This window comes from Denticeps clupeoides, chromosome 4 (assembly GCF_900700375.1).
Source record: "Denticeps clupeoides chromosome 4, fDenClu1.1, whole genome shotgun sequence".
In the NCBI taxonomy this organism is placed as follows: Eukaryota; Metazoa; Chordata; class Actinopteri; order Clupeiformes; family Denticipitidae; genus Denticeps; species Denticeps clupeoides.
Window position 1 is genome coordinate 8,685,690 of NC_041710.1, and position 22,106 is coordinate 8,707,795.

Genomic DNA, 22,106 nt, shown 5'->3' on the forward strand with positions numbered 1-22,106 from the left:
ATGAAGCCCCTCATTGAATGAAAGCCTGTTTATGTTAAATAGATACGTGAGACATGAGGTGCCTGTTCATGCAGCAACGACACAGTGCGGAAGTGGGAGATGGTGTGGATGTCCTCCTTACCCCCAGTGCCCCACGCTGCGTTGGCGTTACCATTTCTCATACCGCGGCTACGCCGCCGGCTGCGGTTGGGGTCCGTATAGAAGGTCAACTGGGGCTCGCTGTCCGCCTCTGTCCCAGAGTCTCCGTCCGGGTTCAAGAACGCTGAACCCGCTGCAGGGAGACAAACCGTCCATCAAACTTCAAAGTAAAAAACTAAAATTGGCAAAAAAATAAAATAAAATTGTGTTTGCACTTGATCACAAGAATGTAAGAGTAAAGTACAACAGAAAGCAACAATTATGAATAGAAACACAAGAATACAATTACATCTCATTCATTAAAAAGCTTCACAAATGTAGTCATTGATGAATAAACAGATCTCCTCCTTCCTTTCAGGGACAAAATTGAAGCATAAACAGGGAAATGTAACTGAAGTACAATGTAAGTACACCATTCTTATAGTCACATTAAAATTTTAACTCAGTCTTACAGTGAATTTGAAAAAAATAAAGGATAAATCATGATTAATTGTGCTAAATTATGTCCAATGGTGGACATAGCTGCCACATAAAAGCGATCAACACAGTGATTTTGACAACCCTCCTGAGAAAAGAGTATTATGCAGTCCGGGTTCTTTGCTCAAGAGAACAGAAACCAACAACAGACCCAGTGCAAATATCACAGGGACAACCACTTAGGTCACAGCCATGCAACCAAGGGAGTGCAGATGGTTTTCACATAGTCATGCATACAAACAACCACATAATCACAACATGGGTGTGAAAGAAGCGATGCCATTTTTCAATTTATTTCATGAACTTTTTCCAAATTATAATGCATGAATTATGAAATTGTTTTTTCTTTTGTTTCTCTGGGGAACAGCTGGTAACAGCCATCTTTTTATGAAGACTTCATTTTGAAATTCATTATGCATGCCTTCACACTTCATTATGCTGCCATCTATAATGCATCATTATCCATTCATAATGCTTTGTACAACAGCATTTGAGAATAATATAATCTTTTATTATTGCCTCAAGATAATTATAACCTGCTGTGTGACTTTTTAATGCCTTTCCCATGCGATAATGGACAGTCATAACCTTAAATGTTAGTGTTAGAATGGTTAGCACACTGGTTACATTCTACACTAGGTACACCAGTTCTTGACGCCCAGGCATCATGCAGGTCATTGTTGTTAGAACACTATGTAGTGAATATGTACACGGTGTGCTGCGTAGTCAGGTGTAGTTTGTGGCATTACATTTCCGTGGTACAATGGTACCTCATTCAACTTCAGCTTGCTGATTGCAGGCTTTTCACCACTTTCTCCACTTCCCCTATGTTGCAAAGATAGTGACCAGTGAAGCTGAAAAGAGATTCCCATTCCGATTTTTGATCCTTGTGAGAGAGCCATGCATGTTGCCATGATTATCAGCGTAAACACTTAATATAGAAAGTGAGTACCAAACTACCCAATTTCAGATACAACACTTTTTTTTTGTGTGTGTACAGGAAGAGATAAACAACAAAGACACTGAAACGGGAGGATGATGACAAAAAAAAATCGTTTTTTTCTCCAAACAGATTTCTAGAATTATACAGCAGACTCAAAAAACGTTAAAGCAGTAACAAACAATCACATACAAAATGTTGTACAGCACAGACTTTGATGGAAAAAAAAAAATTACATTTCAGAAGACCACCAAATACACACTCAACATGTAATCAGAAAAAAAATCTAAACAATAATCAAAACCACAAAAAAACTCTCTCCATTCAAAACGATTTGAATCTCTAGCAGAAAATGTACAATGAAGCACAATATCCAGATACCAAGTTCATCTTTTCTCTGTCCCCTACTTCCCACATAAGACGAATCTTTCATTTCAGGAGGTAATGGCTGAGTGTGAGGAATGAATATGAGATGAAGGCAGCGACAAACATAATAACAACATGCTTCCATGGGCTCTTTGTCAACATGAATAAAAGAGTCTTTCCAAAGCACAGAGTGGGACAAATGCTTTCATTATGCAGTCCACAGAAGACAGATGCACGATAAGTCTGGGCCATGAATTATACTGTATTGCTTCATTGAGAACAGGAATAATGCTGTTTTGTGTCACTTCATAATTCTTCTTTAATTTAGACATCTACATCAGACAGATGGCATGGAAAGGGCGACTGGAGGGCTTTTAATGAGGGATACTGATTGATTTCACAGCATGGACCATAATCATAATTTGACGCCACTAAATTAGGCTCAGTCAAAACAAAGTTTTCGAGTGAGAAGAACGCGGCTGCTGTAGACGATTTACGCACTTCGCACAAGCCCGCAGTGAAGGTGCTATCTGAAAGACAGCAGACCGAGCCTCTGAACCCTGTATGCCGCTTTACCAGGGCGGAGCACATCATGGCGCACAAGCACAGAAAGCTCAAAACATATAAGCACCTTCAGAAACTCTCTGCACTGACATCCAGCTTGAAAAACAGAAAAGCTCCAAGCTTATACATGAGAGATAAGCGACAGAGTAAAAATAAACAATTTTTTTTTGTTCTGTAGCCGTGGATGTTTCCAGAGAATTTTTTATTTTATTTATTTATTGACATAGAGAATATAGAGAAGAGGAGGGGAAAACAAGCCAACATTATTCACACATTTGTGACCCGATAACATTACAGAGGCTCTAAGTATCACTTAAAGTCAATTTGACAACACTGCGTGACAAATGATCCGGCAGCAACACAAAAGTGTTGGAAAAACACCAACTATTATTATCAGCGAATATTAGACTGAACATCAGGCATATACAATTCAAAACACAGGATATTAAACTAAGGAAAATTTAAGGTCAATTAATAAATCCCAATGTTAACATGAATTCAGCAGAAATTAGAATAGACCTAATGTTCACATTACTCATTTAAATACATCAAGAAGCGCTTTGTTGCTGGGGGGTAGCTGTCATAAACATTTTACCAATGAACCCTTTCTTTCACAGCAGCGTTGTTTTACAAGCTATCATACAAAAATCTTCCCCCTCGAGCACAAAACGTGGTTATTGTAAAACAAGTCACAAGTGTCGGCGAAACTCTGATAGAGGCACAGAGCCCAGAGATGACACCCGCAAACAGAACAATATGCCTCTTTCTCTGACGAGCGGAAGAATAAAAAGGAAACGCCTTCAAAGGAATTAATAGTAAATCTCGGGGAACAGGTGAGGACTATGCGCTAGCCTCGACAATTAAGGAGCAGGCCAAAAGGTACAAAGCTCCAAGGAGTGGAATAAAAGATGAATGTGTTTAAATATTCAACGCGGACGCTTCCCCTAGACTTGGTATGCAGCGCAGGTGCTAAATCCTCCAACAACAAAAAAAAAAGTTATTTTGTTCTTTCCACACTGGGCTGAGAAACTCCATCATCACAAGGACTTAATGAAATGACACCCGAATGACAATTGCTTGCACAGAACACGAAAAACGAGAGGCGATTAACCTTTCTGGATTTAACAGTTGCATTCATTAACGCTTTTTTGTCTTTTAAAAGCTGGAAGGACGAGAAGAATGCTGCGAAATGAATTCAGAATGACACTTTGGCTTGGAGTACCTTTGAACCGCTCACTCCTGAACAATCATCCAGTTAAAATGAGCTAAGGTGAATGCAATAAAAAAAATAAATAAACAAAGTTCATTTGTGGTTAATTGTGGCTATGCCAGTGTCCTGCACAGTTCTAGTCAGGCTGTACACACACTGAAAAAAGCAAACACTGGTTTAAGTTAAATTAACATTGACGTACTGTAAATAAACCCAGAAGCAGCAGGTTTAATTCATATATTAACATTGTGTCTTTTCTTTTTATAATGCAGGGACAATGCAGGTTTAAATAACGTTTTATTCAAAACATCATGTGCAAAAAACTAATAATATATATATATTTATATATGAGAATATATTTGGTTTTAGAGAATATATTTCAGTTTATCCATGCATGGGGCCTCCCAGAAATAACACTTTAAATGTTCAAATATCTCATTTGTGATCTCCTGCAGTTTTTGAAAATTAGAAAAATGTATGCCAGTGTGAACACTAGCATTAGTGTCAACGGGTTGGATGTGGTTTTAAGTATGGTGGGTAAGGACGGGTATGGTTGACAAAACTCAACACATTTATATTTACATTTACAGCATTTAGCAGACGCCCTTATCCAGAGCAACTTACAATCAGTAGTTACAGAGATAGTCCCTCTGGAGCAATTTAGGGTTAAGTGTCTTGCTCAGGGACACTATGGTAGTAAGTGGGATTTGAACCTGGGTCTTCTGGTTCATAGGCGAGTGTGTTACCCACTAGGCTACTGGGATGGGTATGAGCAAGACTCATACCCATCCCATACTGCCATATCCACCTAATTTATGCTTATGAGTACATGTTTTTTTTTTTTTTTTTTGATGCTATTGATAGCAGTTTTGTTTGGTTTATTCACATAATGGCAACGCCATTTAAGGAACACTGGGCTATACTACAGTTGTGACGGACAGGTGCACCTGGCCTCCCAGGTGTCATTTAGCAATGTCGTTGTCTACCGTAATTACATTTATGTATATATAACACTAATTAGGTCTATTCTGTCCAAAAGCAGGATAAGGCGATGCAGATGAGAGACAAGGACACACACACACACACACACACACACATCCATATATATATCTGCATCGGCATGATGACACTACTGACAACGTGACAACGCAACGCAATTTGTGTAATAATTTACTAATTCATTTAAATCAGTTTACACCAAGTTAAACCACAAAATTACATTATAGACTAAGCTAATTCGACTGAGGTCATTTGAGCTTTGCAAAGGTATGGGTAACAAACTCACCTATGAACCAAAAGACCACAAAGTTCAAGCCCCTGGGCAAGACACTTAACCCTGAGTTGTTCCAGTGGGGTTGTCCCTAAAGTTTATTTGATTAGTAGTATTTTAAACTATACTAAGGTAAGATCAAGTATGCAATGCTATATAACAAAGCCAATGTGATTGCTGGTAAATTTGCATTAAGATAAGATAAAAAAGCACATTTCATTATTTTATAGTCTAGTCTATCATAGCATACTTAAGCTTAATGCAAATTAACCACACAAAGTTCATTTGATGGTGTGATCAGTTTACACTAAGCGAAGATAAACGGCATTACATTATAAAGAAGGCTAATTTGAAAGAGCGATTAAATCGTCCTTAGCCAAGCTAAGCTATGTTATACTAAATAAACAAAGTTAATTTGATTGGTGGGCAATTTGCTCTGAGCTAAGCTTAACTGTGTAAGTAAAGCGTGCTTATGTGATCAATTTACTGATGTTACACTATACAAACAATACTAATTTGATTGCTGGTCAATTTTTATGTTTTTCTACAGAAAGACTCAGGGGTCATTACCCGAGAATACAATACAAGAGGAGCCACGCAGTGAGCTAAGTAAGGAAGAAGAGAAATAATACTGCATTTGAATATTTCCTCTCAAATTGCCTTTGTCATCTGGTGGGGGGGTGCGACCGTACAAACACAGTACACTAAGCGAATATAAAAACTATGGTAATTTGGTTTGGTTAATTGGAAGGGTTGCAGATCTGAAGCTGTCAGGGGAAGCTTTTAAAGATCAGAGGACAAGAGACATTCAGTGACACAGAGAGGCACATTCATCCACAAAGCACTCTTGCCAGGCAGGCAATGCTTTTATTCTGCTTGACATATAATAAGTGGGCAAACCGATTCTTCCTTATTTCATGGTCTGAAAGTGATTAGTTTACTTACCTTACGGGTGCAACACTGACTTTGAGACAGTTCAGACTTTCTTCTTGCACTAGCACTACTAACAAATCCAATTCTATTGAAATTAATATGGACTTTCAAGCGAAGCATCACACTTTCTACGACTGGAAGCTAAAAATAGCTGTGCATGGCACAGGGAGAGAACAGAATAGCTGCAACATGCTCACCATAGCCTGGTATTCTTATGGGACCACAATGTGACGTTTGCCCAATTCCCACACGATTACGCATTTTATGGCAACCGAGTGCAGGTTAACGTGCACATGCAGATGCAGCAGGCGACTCACCACGCGTCTTGCTGGACAGGCGCTTTCGCTGGTTGGTGCAGGTGTTGTGTGGGAGGAGGGTGTTTTGCTGGTGATTGCTGTCAACAGGACTGGTGGCTATGATACTGTCCTTGTACTTGCTCATTAGGGACAGTTTGGTACTGTCACTCCCTGTTGGTTTAAAAAAAATAAGAGGGGGGGGGGGGGGGGGGGGGGGGGGGGGTGTCAGAGCCAGTCTACCCAAGAAATAATGCTACATATGAAAAAATGTGACTGGCGCAAAAGGCGAGATCGGCACAGGCAGGGCACGAGTAAATGCTTAGCATCGGGTTGCAGTCCCTGAGGCTGCCAGCGATTTGAAGTCAAGTCCGACATCCTGCCAGTCAACATTGCAGCACGTCTCTTTTCTCAGCGTGCCCGTCTATAATGAGTGAGCTAACAAACAAAGTGAAGCTTTTGGCTGCTGCTGCTGGTTTTTATCCAGATTCTCATGGGACTGTAAAATATCACTTATTTGTTTGTTAATTTTTTTTTGCATGCATGCTCATAGTAGCAGCTACAAGCAAAAACATCAAGATGTCTTGTACTTTTTTTTTTATAATTACTGTTGTTTATGTTTTTTGCTCGGCTGATCACAAAAACAAGCTTTCTCAAACAAACCATTAGGCAGTTAGACCCGATAACTGATTAAATTTGCAGGAACATGCTGGGTCGTCTCTGAAAAGAATGAAATTGAAGTCATCAAACAACAACTATAATGAAGGTGACTTTCGATTAAATCGATTTAAAGATTTAGAGGATTGTGGTGTTTTGCTTTAGAGGTGCTGCACCCTTGCACCCTGCAGGACACCCAGATATATTTCTAATGTAGCATTGAAAGGTGTGACTAGTAAGATTTATTACATCCATGAATTCATTTCAACATCGATGCCAGTGCACAGACGAAAGGAGGGAAATTTGCCAGTCCACAATGGATGAGTGTATCTAGTGTTATCTGAGGTGGTTGTTATAAGGTGGTAGTAGCCTAGTGGGTAACACACCCGCCTATTAACCAGAAGACCCAGGTTCAAACCCCACTTACTACCATTGTGTCCCCAAGGAAGACACTTAACCCTAAGTTGCTCCAGGGGGACTCTCCCTGTAACTACTGATTGTAAGTCGCTCTGGATAAGGACGTCTGATAAATGCTGTAAATGTATGAGAGTATAAATCTCCTTTCAGGGTGCCTTCTTTTATATAAAAAGGTCAAATGTGGAAGGCCTTTGGGATAAACATGACCTAACTGACAGGCATTGGTAGCTGTGCATAAAAAGCTATATAATCAACAACACCAGGGGTTTCCATGGGGCTCCACAATAAACCAATGGAGATTTTATGTATGATCCAAACATAATACAATTTCATTTATTGTGTGGCCTAAAGGGTCTGAACCAGTTTTTTCTCCTGTCCAAATTTCATCACCTTCTGACTTTTCAACCGCATCTCTTCTCATTACTGTGGCTGGAATATATGAGTAATTTGAGCAACAAGGGAAAGATTGTGGTGACTTTTACTGGGTCATATCATCTTGTTCATGTCCCTAGTCTCTAGTGGGCTGGACCTAAAAGAAGTGGTCCAGGGAAGGAAAATTTCAACCAGTGACAGGTTCATGGGTGACCAAGACCGGTCTGTGCTGTCTGGTCTAATAGAAGAGCTACTGTTGCTCAAAAGAATTCTGTTGAAGACAGGGCTTTATGATAAACGTAAGGGGAATCTATCAGAGGCAGTGTAATACTTTGAGCAGTGTTCTGCTGGGAAACCTTTGGACCTGCATTCATATGGATATTATTTTGCCACCTAACACCTAACTAAACTTTCCCTTTCATGAAAAACAGCATTCCCTGATGAATAGTTCAAGAATGGTTTGAGAAACACAATAAATTTGAGATGTTGTCTGCTTCAACAAAATTCCCTAATCTCAATCCAAATGAGCATTTGAGTCCATGCCTCAATGGCCTGTTTTAGCAGCAAAAGGGCAACCAACTAAAAATCAAAAGGGTTGTGTGTACAAGGATTTAATACAACAAAATGACAAAATGTTACATGGTAACATAAACTTAGATGCATATAGTCAGCATGTAAGTGATATGAAGATAAAGAGATTATAAAGGGTTTAGGTTAAAGTTAAATACATGCAAACACAGAGCATGCAAACACCCAGCGTTGACATATTTTGTGAACACTGGAGGGCGTCATGTCCTGCTCTGCACATCATTTCCATACAGACCCTTGGAACACAAACCATTCACAGGGCTGGACACAATCGGGGCACGTCACTCACCAGGTGTGAGGTCCATGTTGGCCTTGTCATTGCAGCCCTGCAGCGAGTCAAGCGTTCGCGTCACCTGGCTGGTGAAGTCCTCGCCGCCGTTCATACACTCGCGCTGCAGGTGGTGTCGCAGGTCGGTGATGTCGTACTCGTATCCGTCCAGGATGGGAGTTTCACGAATGCTGAGAGTTCCGCTGGAGTTGTGGCCCTGGCCTCTGGAGTTGCGCAGACTCTCCCGTGTCTGGCCTCCCATCAGAACCGAGGGGATGTAGTGGATCTCATTGGCTGCTTCGGCGCTGGCGCTCTTTTGGGGCTGGGGCACCCGTCTGCGCTTGCACCAGCGCCGGCGTGTGTACAGGATCAGTACCAGGCACAGGATGGACAGCAGCAGCGCTATCATGCCTCCCTGAAATAACAGAGCAATGAAACAGAGAAAATGGGAAAAACTAAGTTGAAATCGCACATAAAATGAATAAAAGGGTGAATAAAATATTGGTTTGTTTAAATACACCCAGAATGTACCTAAATAGGTTTTTAATAGAGACATAAATATCAACAGTTCTAACAAAAACCCACAAAGATGAAAGTGTGAGAGTATATCACTGGTTTAATGACTTTAGTGCACACCCACATGGCTTGCTCAGCACCAGCAACCACATTTCTCTAAATCATGCTTTTCTCTCGGTGGGAACAGCACAGCTAGGAAAAGGTCAGCAGTAATAGAAAGTAAGCGCAATTCAAACAGGCTATTTGGTAGCAAAATAGGCTGACTGAACTGTGTGCTAAATCTGCTGGGGGTGAAAGTAACAAAAAAATGAAATAGAACACAATGCATTTGATAGGTATTTGTTAGGACACCCTGCTGACTCAGCCTTGTACTAAAAAAAAGTCCAAGCGTGTGAAGAAAAAGTGAAGAGAAAAAAAAAAACGCTAATTCAGTATTATTTTGCCTGATATTTGAATTAAACATGCCATGGATGATCAGAACTCTTGACCCTTGCTTTTGACATGCATTAGGACAGCTATGGGACACTAAAACCCTGAATTGTATCATGCTTTAGAGAAAACCAATGAAGTGAAAGTGGAGTGATTGTCATTGTGATACACTGCAGCACAGCACACGGTGACATGACGAAATGTTTCCTCTGCTTTTAACCATCACCCTTGGTGAGCAGTGGGCAGCCATGACAGGCGCCCGGGGAGCAGTGTGTGGGGACGGTGCTTTGCTCAGTGGCACCCTTAGTGGCACCCAGAATTCAAACCAGCAACCTTCTGATTACGGGGCCGGAACCACTAGGCCACCACTGCCCCAGGGAATGCAGGGAAAGGATCATTATTTTAACAAAAGACACTCTTTATACAATTTGTTCATTAAAGTTTGCATACTAAGTAGAAAAAAAGTGTACCTCCTCTGGTGACAACAAGCAACACCTTCACACAGGTCTGAAATCTCTAAAATTAGTACTGTATATTGTGTGAACAGAAAAGAGAAACCGTATTAAGAAGAGAAGCTTTCGACTTTCATTGTTCACATTTTTCCGGCATCCATTTCTTTTATAGTCTTCCCTGCACAGGTGACAGTAGCCCATCAAGCAACTAACCCAGAAAGTCATAAGTGCGAACACCACTCTTACAAATCCTGCTCCTACCCCGAGGCCCTGTGACACTATTACAGAAAATGGAAGTCACTCAGGAGAGTAGAGATAAATGAGTATGTGGGGGAAATGCAACGCTATATAATTTTATATTTGTGCTGGTGGATTCTTCTTCTTGATGACAGTTCCAAAGTGCCATTTTGATTGGATGAGAACGATCCGATCACACTAATGTACTGTTAAATATCATTACCCCTTACAATTACATCGTTGCAGTGTGCATGTGACATGCTGCAGTCTGAATGAGACTGTTCACAGTTTCTCAGATTTTTAAGGTTTTTCATGTCTCATCAGTCAAAAATAAATACTGACCCTGTACAGGGTGCAGTAATAGTACTATAAATATCTGCCTGCGAAATGGCCCACGGCTAAGCTAAACAATCCCATAGCTAACACTCAGCAAAACCTCACGTTTGCCCATCAACGTTTCAAATTTCTGTTTATGTCTCAATATTCCATCATATCCCGAAGCTGCTCTTATCGAACTGATCGTTTTCAGTGCGCTAACACCTCCATGGACCCTTGGGTAAACTATAAACTGCAGTACACTCAAGGTCATGCTCTACTGTGATGCATATTACTTCCGAACTACCTCATGCGTGTTATTGCAGAATAAAAGTATACCACGTTGAAGTCTAAAGAGGTTGACTTAAAACTATCCAGTCTTTTACAATCTTTAGGCTGATTAGATGGATTGGATCTCTGCTGATAATAAAGTCACTTGAACAGTGGCACTCAAGGACTGTGACTGCCAACCCATTTGTGTTACCGCTAATTTCATCTTTGTCTATTTAGGAATTTGCCTGCCGTTCAACAGGCACGACAATAACCAAAACCAAAATTCAATCAGGCTTCTTCAGCCATTAAGTGCTACTGCATGATAATGGCATCTGTGTTGTTTTTAAAGGATTTATGACTGTTTTTTTTTTATGACTGTATAAGGGCGGGGTGCTATCCTTTGTACGGCTACACAATGCCATGCAGTTACGCAATAATCTGTTTTGTCTAACCTAATTTCTCTGGTCAAAATTACGACCATCAATTTGCATTATCATAAGCAGTGGCTGATATTATTGTCTATATGGTGGAGAAAATTTCATAACATAGTATATTATAGGAAGCTGAATATTGGACAGGACAGAATGGCTCTTCGTAGGGGCTATTAAAACCAAACAAAGCATCAGAGGGATATCAGCGTGAGAGCCTGTAATCAAATTACCTAAAGCATGGATCACAGTGATGCTGTTACAGAGCAGGTCACATTCTTCTCCAGCCAAATCATAAGTCGCTTGTGCCAGATGCATGCAGCAGGAGCGATATGCCATTAAAGATCATTTAAAACTGCAGGACGCGAAGGTCACTCAAACCTACAGGACAAAAATTGTAATAGGCATCAGACACAATGCTGCAATGTCAAATAAAAAAAAATCGAATAAACCGTGGGGTATTTTTACACGGCGCAGGGCTTTACTGGTCTATTTCCCCATCATCATTTTTCAGCCCACATTCAATCGTTGGCATTTTAACAACCTAAGCCATGTAAATATGAAAGAGTTAAGTAAATACAACTCCTATTCCATGCAAGATATGGCATTTTATGTCGGGGAGGTAGCGATCAATATTTAATAAACTTTTTATTTTATATTTTTCAGCGGACCATTGTCTGCTGAGTATAACTCTTTAAATATTCACCACCTCCGAGAATCCTGCCCTTATGACGAGCTTAAAATTCAGTGGAAGCTCCGCCAGCTTTGCGAAAGCAGTGCATCTTTTTTTAATGCCAGGCACATTAAATGTTATTATTTCGAGGGACATAAATTCCCTGACAGGCATCATGTGGATGGGCCGCCCTGGATGTAGTTTTTCAGAACTGCACGAGCTGAACGAATGAGATGGAGGAAAAGGAAAGCTTTCTTCATTTTAACCCTTAAATCACTGCGCCTATTGAGGCCTGTTGTGCCTTACAGTGTTCATAAATATTTAAAATCTTTAGGTATATGAAATATGATTTCCAAATCCTCAGCCTATAAACAGTGCAGAGCTCCTGCGATCTCACTTTATGGGCTTTTTACACCGATCGACATGTCCAAGACAACGGGAAGAAAAAAAGTTGCATTTGTAAATTCGGCCACTGGATATGAATTCTATATTTAGAATTCCTTTCAATTTATACATCGCAGCAAGACCATATGACAGCAGAGCTAGAAAATCCACACAGGAAATGGCTGATGAGCTGCCACAAATGTGCACCATCTGTGTAAGGGTTCAAACATGGATGAAATGTACAAAAATGACGTGTTCTACAAGCAGGGTTGAAGTGTTAATCAGTTTCCTGACAGAGCACTCTGACATTTTAGCTCAAGTCATCAGAAGCCGCCCAGATGCTGCCTTCCATTCGACACCAGAGCACTCCGTTTGAAACGGTCTCCACATGCAGATGGGCACGAAGCATCACGGCAGCATGAAAGGAAGTGGACATTTGCAAGGACTTAGCATCAACATGGTGCTAGAAGGACAACTAAAAGCATCCAATTTTTTTTATTATTCAAAGGTCATTCATTTGTAGCCTGCAATATATCACAGTTTTGAAAATGCTCCCCAAAACAATGCAAAACGCACAATCTTTCATTAGAAAAGCATCTTGTTCCTGCCCCTGACGGTCCCCACCTCCGAATCTCATAAATCACACTGGCAATTTCCACAGAGCTGGGCAACGCTAAATTGCTAAGGTGTGATTAGACAGGCTTGGTGGTTTATGGAGAGGCCTTGAATTGTATTTGTGTGACTGTTTGCTGGAGAAATACGTTGTGATTAGCAGAAGCGGGAGGCCTGAGTGTCCAGAGAGTCCCGCAGGGGTTGTGGGGAATTTCAAGGCTGAGGACGATGACAGCAGAATGATAATGTGGCACCTCTATATGTGTTTTAGGTCAGCCTAGAAAGATCTCAAGAAGCTGGCATTCATCGTCTCTGTGGTGGAAATTATTTTTATTACATCAAAAACACTCACGCTCAGGGACTTGCGCATGTTTTTAATAAAAGGGTCAGCGTAGGATGTAGGACCTCTATCAGATCTACTCGGCATTTCTGGAATAAATGAGAGCAGCAAGAGGAATTGGCCTTTGCTTTTAAGGGTGCGCGCGGTCATAAAATAATGTATTATGAGGCACTTAGGCCATAAGTGCACGTTTCTGACCACGGAATGCTGAGAGGAGACATCATAAGAGCTGCACTTTTACCCAGCATCATTCACACATTAAATTTGTGCCATTATCTCTCAAACGTGTTATGCTATTCGCCATATTTATTGGGCAGTATGTTTTTTTTTCTCTGTGTGGGCATCATTAACCAGCAGCACGTCAGAATAAGCATTAATAGAGCCGCATAGCACTTGATGATAAATGTCACACCTCATGCACTAGCCTCAATGTGCTAAAATATAATAATATGGCAATTAATTAAAATGCTGTGTGTGTAAGATTAACAATGGTTATGTAGCCCCTACCCCTATTCATTTTGGTTTAATGTGGTCAGATGTGTGCACTGCATTTCAAATATAAAAATAATTAACAATTATAACTTCCCATTGTTTGTAAAGTACTCGAAAATTGCAAAACCTTGGAATGGAGATTGAGCAACAGTTCACTGTGTTGTTATCCAGATGACAATGCATTTTTAAAATAATAATAATAATACAAAAAAAAATTCTTGTCATTCAAATTCCAAAATAAATGGTTTATTTGGGATGTTATTTCACATTTATCTAATGAGGCATTTGTATTAAAATCAAATAGTATATGTTTTCCTATATGTTTCCTATATTAGGGATGATTCATTTACTCCTTCGGTAACGTTCACATTATAAATTAGCAATGCAGGGCAATTTGCTTCACAGAAGCCAAGGAATATTGTCGTCCACTTAATATTCATAAACTTCATGATCTACACTGCAGCCGTACCTCACCGAACCTCACATCGTTAGAAGGGGCTCTGCCTGGAAATGACTGTTCCAGCGGCGTCCCCCTCCCTGCCGGCACAGACTCATCTATCACTGCTTTTAACATTGCTTGCCCCCCTTTCCAACAGTCTTTGCCATTGGTCACATCCATGCCTTGCAGAGCCCCTGGGAGAGAGATCCAACCAGAGATACATCACTTGCCTCTCACGGCTGCTAACAGGGCAAAAATGCCTCTCTCTGGCCAAGCTGCTTTATAAATGAAGTGCACAGCGACTCAGTGTGCTAACTTCCCACACCGCCGCTAACCTTGTAGGTGTCCTCAGCTTTAAATGAGCGGTCAGAAACCGCGGGTAGGACCGGACGGCGCGAGCTACGGAATGATGCTCCGGTGGAGATTGTAAGTGACAAACACACAGCGCTGAGGTACAACAGAAGGTCATCGAAGAACACATTGCTGCCAGTTGCTGCTATTTTATTTTGTTATACTAATAAAAACTCCCTAACTGAGAGCATAAAAAATATGTAAAAATGATTATTATTGTTATTATTATCATGCTTTTAGGCTATATTACAATATATTTTTAAATGATGAGACAGTATTTGAAGAAATTAGCAATAATTGAACAATGACTTATCAGTGATGCCAGCTTCCAGGCAGCAGCATTTTCAATGTAAACCAAATGAGGGTGACTCTATTGCCAAAAGGTGACAGCAGCAGCATCATTTCAGAGACACAGCTTCAGCAAAAGTAAGTAAAAAGTACCTTAGGTTTCCTTAACACAACGGCTTTAAGTTCGTCATGTGATCGCTCGTCATGCACCACTTCTTGGAAGGAGCAGAGTTGATTTATTTTTTCCTCTTTCATCCCATGCAACAACGTAATAATGATCTAGAATGGAGGGTATGATATGCCACAGACCTAACACTGTACTCCAGCCTTAATATTCACAATATGAGAGACTGTCTAGGAATAAGAGTGTGTTGCCATTATCGTGGCCAGACAAACATTAATGCAGTTTTTAATGCAGTCGGGGCCAGCAAGAGGGGCGGGGGGAGCTCTTTTAATCTCCTGTTTGTTTTCTTGTCTGCATTCTTGTGCACACACAGCATGAGGTCTATTGCAGCATTTCTCAAGACCCTCGTCAAACAATTATCCAGCATCACCTCCCCGACAGCAGCCTTTAAATCTGTCAGTTGCCTCTAATTCCGGACGTTCCCTGATCTGTGTGGCGCAGGCTGTGAATGCTGCTGGAGAGGACCTGGAGAGCAGGCTTTTTTACGTGTCATTTACTCTGAGTTCAGACCTGTAATTTCATGCCAAAAGATTTCAAATGATACCATGAAGACAATTATACAATGAAGACGGAATGGTCGCTGGACAAGAAACTAGACAACATTTAAACTCTGAACTCAAACACTGAGAACACGGTCGTCGAAACATTGATTTTCAAAGGATTCCATTGGTAGAGCTCCACACCAATTCCTCTGGTTCCAAACACCAACCGTGTTTTCAACCTGTTTTTTTTTCAAGGTTCTGCCTTGCATTGCCTGAAAGCACATAAAATAACCGGCACTGTAAGACACTGCACCCTCAGAGTGCAACGTGGCAGGTGCATTCTGGGGAGCTTTCAGCCACTTGAAAAGGGTTAACCGGCCAGGGCCGCAGCGCAGCGCAGCACGTGACACTTAGCAGTGCATTTTGTCGCCCGCTGCCCTGTGGGACGCGATCTGTACCGGCCGTGCTTCTCTTAAGAAATGTGTACCTCAGTGAAAAATCCCTCTCGCAGGAGACCAGGGCGGCCCGAGGGTAGCGGCGGGGCATCGCAGTGGGCTTCGCCTGTGTGTTTTCAACTGTAGACACTGACCTGGAGCTGAACATTTGGGGACGAGTCGCCTCATCCATTATGGATGCCGAAGAGCGGTGAACTGGGAGCTGCTACAGGCTGAGGACGCCGGCAATGAACCGTTTTCAATCAATACAGTGACAGCGACATCTGAACTCTTTTTAATAAAAAAAAAAAAAGGCCTTTATTTTTGTCCATAAAAGAAGCCACAATATGCCAAGCGGAGGGGAGGAATGAAAACAAGTGGAAGCGGCAAATAATAAAGGCATACAGCGAGCTGGTTATTAAGACGTGCAGCGACTGGCTTTTTTTCAAGGCGCATGTGGTCAGTGCTTATACACCCACGCGGTTTAATTTGTGTCGCGGTGACCGCAGTAACCCGGTACTGAGTCACCCCGTAAACGGCGACACAGCCCAAATGAGACGGGGACAGGTGCAAAGCGAGCGAGGAGGCCTGGGTGGCTCGGCGTCTTGGCTCAGCGCAGCCGCCGTCGAGGGTGAAAACAAGTCCGCGGGGGGACGGTGGGTTTCAGGGGCACGCCCCGCACCCCGGCCCGGCCCGAGCTGCATGGTGTCCTCGACCATCTGTCGCCAAAAGCTGGACGCGCCATTCCACCCCGCGTTTATCTCTTCCATCTCTCCCTCTCGGAGGAATCACACCGGCTTTATGATTAGGCTGATGGAGGGGACTCAAAGAGCTAAGAGGCCGAAGGGACACATCCGAGCCACAAGAGAGGGAAATATCAAAGGCACACCTGATGGGGAGAGCGCCCAGAACAGCGCGAGGCGCTCACAAATCGGCGACTGCGTTTTCCTCTAATAATCCATTTGCAGAGTGCCTCAAGAAGAACACGCAGTCCAGAGCCCAAGGTCACCGAATTAGTTTATATTCCGAGGGCGCCGTGGCGCATACAACAGCAATGTGCTGTATTATTCAGAGCTCTAAAGCAGAAATGATCAATCGCGGCGCAATTTGAACCTCTTCGCCTTTGAAAAGCCGGGCCGGGCAACTTCGGCGAGGAGCGGGAGGCGCTCAGAAGGACGGACGAGCTGGCTCACATCTCTCGCAGAAATATATAATTACAGTCTTAATCCGCCGAGGTTACTTTTGACTTTGATCTTCGATAAACACTGTGCTTCTTGGGGCAGGTATATAATATCATGGGTGATTTTGTAGCAGCAGGAGGACTTTGGCTACTCCATCTTGCATAGCATAATGTAAACATTGGAAATTTTCGGATTTACACATTCTGCTGTGAGGCATGCTGATGCACTCAACCATCTCATCAGGCCTAAATGTTGCGGTGTCTAACGCACGGAAGCTTCTGGTTAACTGGTGTCCTGTCTTTTGCTGTACGTCAACACAAAACACACAGGCACTGCTTCTCTCCTCGCAATTCGCACTGCTTCGGTGAAGTGCATTACTTTGAACACTCTTAACTGCCTCCTTTGTTACTATATCAATGTCAAGGCACCCTTTTTCGCATCAGCCTCGGACAGGCGGCTTCTAATCTGCTTCGGACGCTACGGCAGCGCGCCAAAGCGGCTCGCAGAGAAATCCCCCCTCAAGCTGAGCGCAACCGTTTCCCGGGCCAAGCTACCCTTTCATCAGCAAACGGCGAGTTACGCGTGGATAAGAGACCAACTACCTGCAACCATGGCTGAAGTGTAATTGCGGCGCGATTTCAGCCGACGCTTCATTTAAATTTAGCAACCGACAAAGGGTCACACTTGGAATGGAATATTCTGTTTTTCTTATGTTCTTCCATTTCCTCCTTCCCTTTTCTTTCCTTTAGCCGACAAAACTAGGTGCAATTCCGGCCCCCTCTCTGCCAGCTCTTGGCAGTGATTGGGTCGGCTTTCTTCTTTTTTTTTTTTTTCACAGCCACAGTCTCTTCAAAGTCATAGATCTTCCTGCTTATCAGCACATCTCTATCCTCTTACCTGAAGCTCCCGTCTGCCCTTTTCCCCCACCTGCTCTTTATCCCATCTCATCATCCTCTTCATCACTCGTGCCACTCCTGCTTTTATTTTTTTGCCCTCAAGAGTACTTTCGCCTGTCCTGCTTTCTCATAGTAGCTGCCTTGCCTGTCACAAATGTCCCACCTGGGTGCATATTTTAATACTGGTTAATTGCTTAGAAAGTTTAGAAGTTTAATTATTTTATGAATTAATAAAGAGGAAGCTGCAATGATACCATCACAGAAATGTGGAGTATGCGGAGCTCCTCCTCTGTTGAATCGCTGGGGGGGTCGTCCGTGGCCGTGATGCCTGGAAGGTTCTGGCTGCCATCCTGATGATGTATGTGGAAGAGCAGGGTGCCGTTCTCAAGCCACTGCTGCCGCCATCGCACCAGAGGGATGTCGTCAGAGTTCCCAGAAATCTCTGCCAAAAAACATATTTATACATATTTCATAAGCTCAGTGAGTCAGGTTTAATTTTTACATTTAGGTTGCATTAGGTAGGGGGATTTATCAAGCACAGAACCAGAAATCAACTTTAATAAGAAAACCTTTAATAAGGCTATTTGAACCTTCTTTCAAATAATGTTTTTTGTTTAAATTTTAGTGTTGTTGGCTATAATTATGGCATAACTTCGATTGTTTCCATATAGGAAGTGAAAATTGTCCAACTGTTTTGTTTTTTTTGGTGTCTTCCCCGAACCTAACTAGAAGAGAATCTGCTAAGGACAACAACTGAGTTCCCTATTATATGGAGTCATCACAATGGAACGTTGTTGCCATTGACTTTGCTATCTACATACGGATGTAGAGTTGTGCTTAGGTGGACAGCAATTGTAAATTGTGCATATGTGCTTTTATGTGAATCCGTTCTAAATTTAAGTGAGCAATTCCTTGGATATGCTACAACTATTCACCATATTTCATGGACAATGTGCAATGTGCAGCAATGACAGCTGCTGATACATTTATTCTTGATTCTTGATTACTTCTGTTATGAAGGACTATATAGAGCCGTTGATTAGGACAGCAGAGTTAATAAAGAGCAGAATTAACTGGTTAACCAACTCACTCAACAATCCTAACTTAGTTTGGCCTAATCCTCAATTTTAGTGTCATTGAATCCTCAAGATGGACAACTCACGCTGCACACATAGGACCAGCAGAGTCCTGTGGATTTTGGGCAAGGGTCCTTGGAGATCAGGAAAAAATCCCCTGACTCCCCCAGAGACTCCTGTCAGTGATAGATACTTTCCTCAGAGGAAATTTCATATCTCTGTTGGATTCTAAAACCGAAAATGCCACTCAGTGAAGCTATGCTGTCAGTGCAAGTTGTAGTCAAGCAACACATTCATACTCATATCAGCAAACCAATGAGGAAATCAAAGACATTTTCTACCTAACATTTTGAAACCCATTTCAAATTCCATGAAACTAAAATATCACACTAGGACAGGCCACAATTGGATAACATAAAAAAAATATTATATTATTTATTATTTAAATCAATTGATTTCTGCAAAATTGTAAACACTAAAAGTTTTGAAATAAGTAACTCAAACATTTTGAATGCAAGGTGACATAAATCCCATAACACTTTAAATAAAAATGCTTTAGATAAACACTGCAAATTTAATCAAGCATGCAACTGGTGTCCGAACACATGAGACAACAGACAATGGTTCCCCTCTAACCTTGATGACACTACATTTTGTTCAACTCCTTATGTGGAACAAAAGCACCACTGTACAATACTCCCACTGGATCGGCAGTGCCAAAATGAAGGAAAACATTTGAAAACTACATCTCAGTTTAGCGAAAACGATCTGACTAATGAGAAGGTGCATTTTTACAGCATCTCTCCTGGGTCTAGTTCAGGGTGGCACTTTTATTAATGAGAGGACCCATACACAATGGCACTAATGTACCCATTTTACATTAAATAATGGCTGCTGTGCTTAAATATGGCAGCACTACTTTACTATAAATGCCACTTAGAGTTTTGCAATTTAATTATTTTTCTGTGAGTGAACTTAGAAGCCTTGGAAACATTTAACACCATCAAATAAAGGCTAAAACAAAGGGATGAATCGATGCTAAGCACTAAAGAAAAAGCTGTGACAGCTTTTCCCTTAAAATCTACAAGTACTACAGAAGTACTTAAAATGTATCTTAATTAACCAGTTAAAAATGTCACTAACAAGGGATTTTATTTACAACATGGACAGATACATGCAGTACAAGGTACAATACAAATACGATAGCCCGATGAGAAGTAGCCACAATGAGAATATATTTGAACATTAAACAACAGGGGCAGTGGTGGCCTAGCGGTTAAGGAAGTGGCCCTGTAATCAGAAGGTAGCTGGTTCGAATCCCGATCTGCCAAGGTGCCACTGAGGTGCCGCTGAGCAAAGCACCGTCCCCACACACTGCTCCCTGCGTCCCCACATGGCTGCCCACTGCTCACTCAGGGTGATGGGTTAAATGCAGAGGACAAATTTCACTGTGTGCACCGTGTGCTGTGCTGCTGTGTATCACATGTGACAATCACTTCACTTTAAAGTACACACAATCAGGGCATCAGGAACAAAGTCAGCACCAAACTCTGGACTGGAGCACAGAACTGGAGCAGGTCAGGTCACAACATATATGTATTTATTACCAAAGAAGACCTTAGTTCCCATTGTGTATGGGGAGTTTGATGACATGTCCACTAGAAAACCCATCAGAACACCCCAACACATAAAAAAAAGTCAACAATGGTTGAGGTCAGACTGTTTGGGTTGGAAAAATGTAAACCGCGATAGAGTTCAACTTTGCTTTTCTTTGGTCATTTCATTATGTTAAAAAATAAATAAAAACATTGAAATAAACCTGCACAATCATCTTGCTGTTTTACCTACCGCTAAGGTATTATCTTTGTACCCTGGCATTCTTCTATGTGTTTTGATTTCTTTCATTGTTCTGCCTATTTTCCAGTGCTGTCCATTTGATGAAAAATTGTAAGGTGTAGATGTGTTGCTGCAGAATACTATGGAGTAGCATACAGAATTCCGTAACAGTTTTACATCAGCGAATTACCATAAGGGACTGCGGCGGTCGGCAGGAGAGTAATGGGAAATCCTATCGCTTGGGTAAGAGGTCACAAAAGGAAACTGATACATAAAGTAAAAAAGTTATTTTAGACCAAAACACTCTGTGGCAGAAATAATAAATGACCATTAAACAAATGCTGAAAATTCATATTCTGTTTGCCTGAGGCTAGCAGGGGTAATTCAAGCACCGTGACACAGAATGCAAAGATACTGCCCTTGCAGATGTTCCCCTGGAGCTTGCTACATGTTTTAAGACGTGGCAAGTAGGACATCTGTAATGACTGCTGGCTGACGGGTCGACCATCGCACTCAGTACACCCCTAATAGGCACCTTTAGCAGATGTCGTGGCAGCTTCTAAGTCTGAGTCAGCATGTTTCCCAGGGTGCTGCTTTGCCCCGACAGGGTGTGATCTCAAACAATCTGCTCAAAAATAGACGCAGAAATAAAAAATTAAATACATCCCAAGACATTCTAAAATATAGAAGACTGCTTCAGCATAGGGCTACTTAAAAGCTTCAAAAATTCAAACGGTACTTTAAAAACCAATCATTTGACTATTGTAAGATATGAATAGAGAAGTTCTAAGTAAATGAGCTTCATCAATGATAACAAAATCTTCCGTCAGATACAATTAACTAGCATTCGCAAACATATTGGCTTTGCTGCATCTAATTAGTTTTTTTTCAGTCATTGTATGCCATAGCTAATAATAAAATTCTTAAACATTAGAATGAAACATTAAAGGGACCACATATATGTCTTAATTATTTTATTTTTTTTTTTGATTGTGTGCTTCTAGGGGCTCTTTGGGTCTATTCCAACCAATTGCATGGATTTTTTTCAGAATATGGATTTTGTTATGTATGTTATGTATTAAAACAAAATAATGTTTGATTCTGGAAATCTTAAAAGTTTCCCTATTTTGAAAATGTCACTAGATTGCCTAGAAATGGCCATTCTGTTTCACCGTTCAAAGAACGGCAACTTAGATAGTCGGATCTGGAATTTGTCCCCTTATTAGATTAGATTTTTAGATTAGATTCAACTTTATTGTCATTACACATGTACAAGTACAGGGCAACGAAATGTA

General features: G+C 41.4%; 1 protein-coding gene across 2 annotated transcripts in view; it reads right to left on the minus strand.

The window, feature by feature from the left end:
• astn1 (astrotactin 1) overlaps positions 1 to 22,106 on the minus strand; it is a 195,131-nt gene that overhangs the window by 144,142 nt on the left and 28,883 nt on the right. Inside the window, exons 2-5 of one of the 2 annotated variants that reach the window (XM_028976984.1) lie at positions 18,154 to 18,341; positions 8,515 to 8,908; positions 6,216 to 6,365; positions 122 to 271 (exon numbers count right to left, since the gene is read on the minus strand). In XM_028976984.1, the coding sequence (XP_028832817.1) occupies positions 122 to 271; positions 6,216 to 6,365; positions 8,515 to 8,908; positions 18,154 to 18,341 (882 nt within the window). The remainder of the gene's footprint in view (positions 1 to 121; positions 272 to 6,215; positions 6,366 to 8,514; positions 8,909 to 18,153; positions 18,342 to 22,106) is intronic. The other variant, XM_028976985.1, reaches the window with a different exon arrangement.